This window comes from Histoplasma capsulatum, genomic scaffold, assembly GCF_000149585.1.
Source record: "Histoplasma capsulatum NAm1 scaffold_8 genomic scaffold, whole genome shotgun sequence".
Taxonomy (NCBI): domain Eukaryota; kingdom Fungi; phylum Ascomycota; class Eurotiomycetes; order Onygenales; family Ajellomycetaceae; genus Histoplasma; species Histoplasma mississippiense.
The window spans coordinates 858,196-868,049 of NW_001813975.1; the positions used below are offsets into that span (position 1 = coordinate 858,196).

Here is a 9,854-nt window from a genome sequence, read left to right on the forward strand (position 1 = left end):
TATTACCATACTTGGAAAATGATTTCCACAGCATGAAGGTATTGACATTTTTGGGGATGCGAGCCAACAATATCGAAATTGACTCCCATGAAGCCCACTCGCCATTGATAAGAGACGTGTTTCCGAAATCGATATCTCGCAACTCCAGTACCCTCGTAGGCGAAGAAAAGTTTGCACCACCTCTGAACCCAGATCGAGGGGCGAACCCTTGCCCAGGGGACTGTGACATTTCTAATAACGCGGTGCTACCATGCCTAGAGTTTGAAATCGATGTTAGAACGAGGACTATCTGGACCCAAAGCGTCCCAAGATCACTGGAAAGTGCTGGGTCTCGGTTGGACAAGTGTGCTATTTTGTGAAAAAGGGATGCCAGTGCAAGAGGTTGAAGTGAGGTGAATCTAGGAATAGAAATATCACTCCACTAGTGATTAAGATGAGAGGTATACACCCGAGACGATATGAGCAAGATTTATAACATACCCTGGTGGATAGCAACCATAGATACCTGCCCCAGGGCAATCTGGAGTTCTTGGTGTTGGTGCTACCACTGTTGCTGCTACTAAGTGAGGAGATATGGAAGGCAGATGAGAAGCGGAAGCATTGAGATGCGAGGTAGAACCTCGAGCCTGAGGTTGGGGTTGAGGTTGGGGTTGAGGCTGAGGTGTCAAGAGGAAGCTGCTTTGGCGGTGTTGACGGCCAGAGAGCATTAAGGGTTGTTTGCATATGAGATTTGACTGGAATGAGATGATTAACACAGCGGCCACCATGGCGACGCTGAAACAGCTGCTCGATTTGCTGCTGCCCCTCTTGCCGTTCAAGTAACTCCTCCGCCTCCCGTTGCTTTAGTTTCCTCAACTTCTCGCGGGCTGCGTCCTCCCTCATTCTTGAATTGCGAGGATCTCCCATTCCCCGACTTCTCCTTGGCCGTTTATGTCGATGGGTGGTAGCCCCGGTTGCTGATGCATGCTGTTACGGAGGATGAAGGTCGTTAGCAGCAAGGTAGCTCTGAGAGGGGATTCTCAAGCGCATGAATGAGTGGGACATGGCCGTCAGAGTCTTGACCATGTTGGATATATCCATGGACGCTATACTAGTCCGCACATGCAGGAATCCGCGAGCGTTGCTCTACAAGAAGCAGAGGCATGCAGAGGCGAACAACTTATAGTGAGTGAATGTGTGTGGGAAATGGAAAGGGCAAATTACATTGAGCGTGTCCATCTCCATGTCATGCATCCTACCATAAAATTAGACTTCGAAGTCGACTAGAAAGCGAAATTCCTGGTGGCCGAGATTTCTTGGGAAAAAGAAAGAAAGAAAGAAAACAGTGAGAGAGGCCGGGGGAAAAAGGCCCCAAGTGACAGACTAAACACGAAAGAGAAGCTGGTCGTGGACATATAAACATGAAACCATCGATAGATGTATATATATGGGATATACTTCTGCGTATACATTCCCCCTCCCTATACGCCTGGAACACTGCAATGCTTTATTGTTCCCGGCTTAAATATAGACCTACACGAATGCGTATTTTACCTGAGGGACCAGCGAAATCCGCCAAATCGAAGCCGCAATTGACCTGACCGGCAATACCCAGAAAAATTTGCAAACAGCGTAGCTCTTGCGGAGTAAAACAGCTCGCCGCTGTTTAGAATGAAGGACCAAACTTCTCTTGAGTTGCTAGCAAACCAATCAATGCATGGCATTTTGATTCGGATGCTGCAACTACGCGTAGTCAATCCTCCTAACTGCAAACAAACCAGGTAAACCATCCAAATAAAATGAAAAACGGCTGTGAAAAAGGGTGTGAAACCTTTCTCCAAGGACCACTGTGCTGTTGTGAAAACGTGGAATTGGTAAATATTGAGCTACAGCGTTCGATCAGTGCCCAGCAAGATGTTGACAATGGTGAGAGCTGCGTCTTTGTCTTCCAGTCGCCACTGGCGTAGGTAACGGTTGTCGCCTATCATGCATTTTGATCGCACGCTTCTTGCTCTCGCAACAGTGCCATCCTTTACTGATAGTGGTGGTGGGTGGTGGTGCTGGTGCTGGCAGAGCAAACTGTTGGAGGGATTGGACTCGATGATTCGTGGCGCTGGCATTGATCGAGCTCTTTTGCCCCAGTGGAACTCATCCTGCTGGCGCTCGAAGGACATGTTTCCTCTAACCTAGTAGCTTCGTCGATTGATCAAATCTGAATGATGAACTACTTGCTGTCAGATGAGGAGATGGATTTTATTGTTATGGCTAAAACTGAGCATGGAGTTAAGAGTTTTTAAAATCTCCACCGAATTCACCACCTATTTGACAAGCGAGAGTTTCACACATAAGTTTATCATGTTCTTTCGAGCGAGGATATCTATCCATCAGATATAAATTGGTAGTTGAATCCCCTTCTGGATAGATAGATAATCGGAGCTCTACTCTTCGTTTATCGCTATTCTATCGCGTAATTAAGATCACACCTTATTCGGGTTCATAAATACTAGTAGGACCTCCGTCAATATCCGACCATCTACTAACTAATTATTCCTCATCTCCATCCTCAACAATGACTTAACTCAACTCGTTTCTGTCTCCGCTCCTGTAAAAATCTATCAAACACACCCTTGGAAACGAGCGGCCATGAGACCCTTCGGCCGGATTGCTACAGGCATTGGACGGCGGGGGCTGGGATATCAACGCTCCGCACGATGGCTTGAGCAACGCCCACGGCCCATTTCCTATCGATGGAATAGCAACAATGCCTCTGGCTCTCAATCGCAAAAAACAGTTCCAAATTCATCCTTCGTCAAAGTTGGTCACGCTGTTGTTGCCACCATTGCTGGCGGGCTCGGATATGCGTTCGGTGCCGGCAGCGATTCGGTTCCTTCTGTTTCGCTGCTTTTTGGTCCAAGGGATGAAAAACCCAAGTATGGGACGGTGAAGGACTTGGAAAAAGCAAGCATGATTCTCTTCAAAATAACAACCATATCGCAATACTCAGGCATTAAGAAGTGCACCTACATTCTAAGCTAATATGTATACCTATATACAAATGTCCGCGAACTAACCTGGAACTGTTGGTGGTAGGCAATTGCCGAACTACGAACTTTGCTAGGAGAAGATGCAATCAGCACAGATGATGAAGATCTGCATCTCCATGGTTATTCGGAATGGTCATCAATCAATTGTGAACAACTACCCGTCGCCGTGGCATATCCTAAGAACACCCAGGAGGTCTCCCAGATCGCAAAAATATGCACCAAGTACCGAATGCCCATGATTCCATTTTCAGGTGGGAGCAGTCTTGAGGGGAACTTCTCAGCGCCCCACGGGGGTATGAGCATCGACTTTGTCCATATGGACAAGATGATTGAGCTCCATGAAGATGATATGGATGTTGTCGTCCAGCCCTCTGTTCAATGGATGCAATTGAACGAGGAAATTAAACACACCGGCCTCTTCTTCCCTATCGATCCAGGCCCGTCTGCCAAGGTTGGTGGCATGGTTGGCACGAATTGTAGTGGCACCAATGCCGTCCGTTACGGAACCATGAAGGACTGGGTTCTCAACCTGACCGTGGTGCTGGCCGATGGGCGAGTTATTAAGACTCGAAGGCGCCCCCGTAAAAGCGCCGCAGGCTACAATTTAACAGGAATGTTCGTAGGATCCGAAGGGACACTTGGCATTGTCACGGAAATAACCCTAAAACTCGCTATCTTACCTGAAGAGACGAGGGTAGGGGTCGCCACTTTCCCAACCATACGTGACGCCGCTTCTACCGCCATGAAGGTCATCCGCTCTGGTGTCCCTGTCCAATGTATGGAGATCCTTGACGAGGTGCAGATGAAAGTTATCAATGGTGCTGGCGGTACCAATCGAGTATGGAAGGAGGTTCCCACTCTCTTCTTCAAATTTTCGGGATCCCCAGCTGGCGTCGCTGATAACGTCAAAGCGACCAAGGCGATCGCCAAGAACAATAACAGCTGTTCTTTCGTATTTGCAAAGGACGACCAGGAGGCTCATGAGCTGTGGTCTGCTCGCAAACAGTCTCTCTGGAGCATGATGGCACTTCGAAAGGAGGGAGATGACATTTGGTCTACAGATGTTGCAGTGCCTCTCTCTCGGCTCCCCGATATCATCGGTAAGTGAACTTGCAAGTTTGAAAAGAGACAGAAATAAAGAAATAAATGGGAAATTGCAAGCAGAGGCTGATTTAAGAATATATAACCAGAATCGTCAAAGAAGGACATGGATAAGTTAGGGTTATTTGCTAGCATCGTCGGCCACATTGGAGACGGTAACTTCCACGAGAGCATATTGTATAACAAAGGAGACCCTGTCCAGCGGGCCAGAGTAGAAAAGAGCGTGTACGACATGGTTAACCTTGCATTGGAAATGGACGGTTCTTGCACGGTAAGTTTTTTGATCCACTTCATCCTCCTCTCGTTTTGCCCTTTCACCCCTTTGTATCACTGTGGATCCTTTTTTTTATCGCCAATTACCAATGCTAACCACATGCATCTTCACTAGGGCGAACACGGCGTTGGGCTCGGTAAAAAGCAATCACTCCTCAAAGAAGTCGGATCGGACACCATCGAGGTTATGCGCAGTATCAAGCGCTCCCTCGATCCCCACTGGTTGTTAAATCCTGGGAAGATTTTCGAAGCGACACGTAGTCTTGAGGAGGCTCCCTTGGCTCCATAGAAAGTGCACAAATTAATATAAACCAGATGACTATTTTGAGCGAACTCATCCCTACAGATGTTTCATAATGAGGAGTGAACTTGCTAAAGGGCAAATCATTATATATATATATTCCATCATTAGATAGGTATGGAGGTGAGATAATTGCCACACTGATCGCTACACGACATTGCGTTGAACAGCCATCCTAATATATTTCTTGCTGGAAGTTGTGAAAACTGAATCGTGGAAGTAGTTGTTACAAAATAGCAATATGGAAACATGTAACCTGATGAGATTCCTGGTAAAACCCGAAGGTATTATACAGTAGGGTCATTCGCATCAAATATTATCTACACTATTTGTTCCATTGCCAGCCTAAGCTTTGTGCCGTCCTAATGGGACAGGCTGTAATATATCGTAAAATTCTGTCTCGAATCCCCGCAACACAACAGAGAGTAGCGAATTTCTTTATCAAAGCCTAAGCTCCTTCGCTCTTGCCCTTGCCTTTGCCCAAGCCCTTCAGCACCCACTCATCGTACACTAGTTCTCCGGCCGTGGGCATTTCCTCAGGTAGCCAACGAAGGATTTTGCGGAGAAAGCTCAAAAAGCCCTCTTTATCGTCACCCTCAATGACTACAGCGAGGCTCTCGAGCGTGACGTCCGGGATTGGAGCGAAGTTTCACGCAGGTGATAGCGCATAAGAAGTCAGTTAATGGATGACAATGGCGCGCAATTTTGGAAGGGCGAATTTCAACTAGCTGTCAAATGCAGAGATAGCGTGTTTTGGCACCAATTGATACCTAGCTTCCCCAAAATCCGTTATGATAGGGAGTGTTTCGGTTCCGGGAACGCGCCGACTCATATAGATGGTGTGGTCTTCCAGAACCTTTCTTGGTGCTGGCTCTTCCAGCTCAGTTTCTTCAAAAATTTTGAAAACACCGATATTTTCAATCTGAAGAAGTAAGTTTTTGCTTTGAAGGTCTTCCTATCTTCTTATTAATCCGCGTCGTTCGTCAAAGCTAGAGGAGAAGGGGAGGAACAGAGTTTCCGTTTCCATACCTGTATGAACAACACCTGCTACGTGCAGGAAATCCAGACCAATTAAAAGCTGTCGCAGTAAAGGTTTTAGCAGGTCCGTTGTTAAGAGCCCGGAACGCCGGAGATCGAGAATCTGTGATAAACTTAATCCCAGAGGCCCTTGGACGAGGCATGTATGAGTGGTACCGCGGGGAGCAGTGATTTCGAAAGAATCATATAGTTTCCGATACAGAGTTTGACCAACATGATCAATTTTCGAGGCAACAGACTCAAGCTGCTTGTAAATTGCAATTTCATCATTTCGCTTGACGAAGCGGTAGATATCTTCAAGCATACATAGCGAGACTCTCTAAAGAAGCATCACAGAAAGCCCACGGCAGTCAGTAGATTTAATGTTGCAGAAGGAGAAATGCACGGCAGATCACGGCCTATCCAAACAGTTGAAGTGACTCCATAGCCCAGTTTCCCTACAATTTGATACCTGTCTAGGAGCACCTGATCGATGTGAGCTGGATAATGATTTTCTGAGCGGTAGTTTGGAAGTGTCTCCTCTTCAATGGACTCGGAAGCGTCAACTATATCAAATCATGTGTCTGGGAATTCGAGGGAAGAAGACAAGTCAGAGACCATCGTTTGAGTAGGAGTGGTTAGCACGAGGTGTTTGTAGCAGAAACTGTGAGGGCTGATTCAGGACGTGCACAAATTGGGCGCGTCGGGCGTGAAGAAAGCTTGCGCTCCCTAGGAGAATCCGTCGTAGACAGACTTGAGATGAGAGCAAAATTGAAGCTCGCACCATCATGCATTTGGAGTCTTGTGCTTGACGTATTATGAGGTTGGCGCTTGTGTTCATGTGTAGTTACTGGGCTCAGGAGGATATTTAAATCTAAGCTGGCGCCCATTGAGGCTTGGCCCACTCACTCCCCTACAAGCATTTCCATTCCAATGAAAATTCGAGACACTGTATAGAGTACAATTCACTCCTATGATTGTCCTTCAGTTGCCAAGATACGAAAACAGATATATGTATAAGCTTTAATTGTTCGACTAAGCCCTCATTACTCTCAACCACGAACGGACTCCAGACACGCTCGTCAGTTGTCAATTGTGTCACTGAGTATTTCAGAACAGGGGCATGTTTCAATCTCCACACGCCAGCCTACAAGTTGAGGCTGGCAAATCAACTTATTCACTAATATCACCTGTTGGAAATTTAACCCTGAGAAACCGATATTGCTATCTAAAGCTGAGCAGGAAGCACCCCATCTAACGGGCCCCAGTTAGTAAAAAATTCCTGTGCGGCTTCCCAACCCCATTCGCAAGCTCCGCTTGTTGATGGGGTGATACGCAATGGGAAGATGGAGATGCGGAACGGAAATAGAGGATCATATTTCCGTTGCCTTTCACCTGTGGTCTATCAGGGCAAATATTTTTCTACACATCTATACTTTCACGGAGGCAGCAAAACCAATGGGTGAGGGGACCTGAGCTTCAATGCGTGATGCCAACAATAACTCTTTGACCCCGTGGAAATAGCCACCGAGTTGCAGGCTTTTCTGGCTAACTAGGGGTGAAGTATGGTTTCCGATAATTTTGTCCATTCGTTAGATCCTATTTTTGTTATGGAGGAGACGAAACACGCGCCCCAGGACTGGATGACAGGGAATCGAACCCTCCCGCGGCTTCTCTCCCTTTAATTCCTAGCCAGCTCATGCAAGCTCTCGGCGTTTACCTGGTTCAGGCAGCATCAATTCGTTGGACCCTCATCAATACGTTAGGATGGTGACTTGCGATAAAATTCAAATTTGGCGACGTTGTCAATTTCCTTGTCATCCGGGGGCGGGGAAGATGTGCTGAAACTTGAGGAGAAAAATCAACCGCTTACAGAAAGTCATATTTCACTCCCAATCACCCACTGCAAAAACCCCTTCGGTTCACAGCATTTATATTTTTACATACCGTCATCTTCAAGACTATTGCCGAAGATACACATCGGCCAATATTCTCTTCACATTTGGATTTCCACAGGGTACCTTGAACGCAGCATCCTACTCACAATGGCGCACCCCTTGAAAAGAGGGTTTCGTAGCACCGCTAGAATGGGGACTGAGAAGGTTGGATCCACGTCACAACACGAGTCTCTGCCCGGGCGATTCGCTGGCGATTCGCTCCCTAGCTTACTGCCGAGCAGTCCCTTTAGGCCAACTTTTGCTGGAGGTTGTGGCCAGGATGTGGAACCCTTCCCAGAAGAACGTAACCATCTCATCTAGATAGAGACCGTGTTTCGTGTTTATCGGGCAGGTGGTCGCAGAGCGCCCCGATCATCAGTGGTTACGGTCCGTCTTCGGCCTATTCGAGTTCGGGGTGCGTGGGCACTTCCGAACTGCCGCAAGTGTCCGCGAATATTTATGATTGTAACCTTGCTGCATTCAGTTTCTTCGGCCATTTGAGATGTGCTTAGTGACTGGGCACGAGAGAAGAGAGGCACAACAAGGATCGAGCGTCGCAAGAGGTGGTGCGTGCACGAGTAAATAGAGTTTGATATCATGTGATCATGGTGAAGTCTTGCCGTTAGTTAATCCTGATTCGGTTAGCCCTTAGGGCTGCGATTCCACTAAACCAAAACACAATTCTAAGCGAATTTCGTAGTCGTCAAAAAAAGTTCTCCAGTCCACACTTTGGCTGCCAACGTCCACTCTACGGCAACAACGACACTTCGAGATAGCAAGTCGATAATCAATCATCATGGGCCGTGGACCGTATGTTGCTCCCTAATATACCAATTTGCTGATACACTGGTCGAGGCTAATGAGTTTTGCGATTTAAAGAAAGAAGCATCAGAAGCGCCTGAGTGCGCCTTCGCACTGGCTCTTGGACAAACTGTCCGGTTCTTATGCTCCTCGCCCATCTCCTGGTCCTCACAAGCTGAGAGATTGCTTGCCTCTCATCGTTTTTATTCGCAACCGGTGAGTCAGCAATCCCAAATTGGAAGGCGCGGTAGCAGGATCTAGAAAATGCTGACAATTGATGGTGGATGACAGTCTGAAGTATGCCCTCAACGCGCGGGAGACCAACGCCATCCTCATGCAGCGTCTCGTCAAGGTCGACGGCAAAGTCCGCACTGACTCCACCTACCCCGCCGGTTTCATGGACGTAATTACCATCGACAAGACTGGCGAGAACTTCCGCCTCGTCTATGACACCAAGGGCCGTTTCACCGTCCACCGCATCCAAGCCGAGGAGGCCGAATACAAACTGGGCAAAGTCAAGCGTGTTCAGCTCGGCAAGGGCGGCATCCCATTCTTGGTTACGCACGATGCTAGAACGTGAGTTCTTCCGCATCATTCAGTCGTTGGACCAAGCTTTGGTTGATATCAGTGGAAACACGATATCATGATATCCTGGCTTTAATTTTACTCTATTTTTTGTGAAGAACATGGGAAATTATCCCGAATTGCTGACATGTCCCCTGTTGGTTTTTATAGGATCCGATACCCTGACCCTGCTATCAAGGTCAACGATACTGTGAAGATTGATCTGGCCACCGGCAAGATCACTGATTTCATCAAGTTCGACACTGGTGCCATCGCCATGGCTACCGGTGGTCGTAACATGGGACGTGTGGGTGTCATTACCCATCGTGAGCGCCACGATGGTGGTTTCAATATCGTCCACATCAAGGATGCCATTGACAACTCCTTTGCCACCCGTGAGAGCAACGTCTTCATCATTGGACAGGACAAGCCATGGATCAGCCTGCCCAAGGGCAAAGGTGTCAAGGTACGCCTCCAATTCCCACCTACCCCTTCAAAATCTCAAAACATGTATGCTGACTGTATTATACAGCTCTCTATTGCTGAAGAGCGTGACCGCCGCCGTGCCATGGCCCTTGCTGGTCACTAAATACGTAGTGATATATGAAAAAAAGTATAATATATGCTCATGAATAAACAATTTCCGTGAGGAGAATGGCGTCTTGTAATGGTTTGAATTGCTGATACCTCTTGTTTTGAATCTTGCGGTTGTTCCGGCTTTTCCATAGTATACTATCCAGGTGAAAGATTCCGTGGAAGTTAATGCGTGAGCACAATCCACCCTTTTCATGCTGACATGATTCTTGTACTTTCCCTAAAGCCCTCTGCAAACGTAGC

General features: G+C 47.4%; 3 protein-coding genes across 3 annotated transcripts; all 3 read left to right on the forward strand.

Moving 5' to 3' along the window:
* Positions 1–2,622: 2,622 nt before the first annotated feature.
* HCAG_07235 (conserved hypothetical protein) lies at positions 2,623–4,686 on the forward strand (the record flags this gene model as incomplete). The annotated part of the gene is made up of 4 exons (XM_001537763.1): positions 2,623–2,919; positions 3,070–4,123; positions 4,214–4,395; positions 4,513–4,686. 4 exons carry the CDS (start codon positions 2,623–2,625, stop codon positions 4,684–4,686), a joined length of 1,707 nt encoding a protein of 568 aa, XP_001537813.1.
* Positions 4,687–5,380: 694 nt separating this feature from the next.
* On the forward strand, positions 5,381–5,907 carry HCAG_07236 (predicted protein; the record flags this gene model as incomplete). The annotated part of the gene is made up of 2 exons (XM_001537764.1): positions 5,381–5,628; positions 5,814–5,907. 2 exons carry the CDS (start codon positions 5,381–5,383, stop codon positions 5,905–5,907), a joined length of 342 nt encoding a protein of 113 aa, XP_001537814.1.
* A 2,541-nt stretch (positions 5,908–8,448) lies between these two features.
* On the forward strand, positions 8,449–9,606 carry HCAG_07237 (40S ribosomal protein S4; the record flags this gene model as incomplete). The annotated part of the gene is made up of 5 exons (XM_001537765.1): positions 8,449–8,462; positions 8,532–8,669; positions 8,745–9,029; positions 9,189–9,483; positions 9,550–9,606. 5 exons carry the CDS (start codon positions 8,449–8,451, stop codon positions 9,604–9,606), a joined length of 789 nt encoding a protein of 262 aa, XP_001537815.1.
* Between the last annotated feature and the right edge of the window lie 248 nt (positions 9,607–9,854).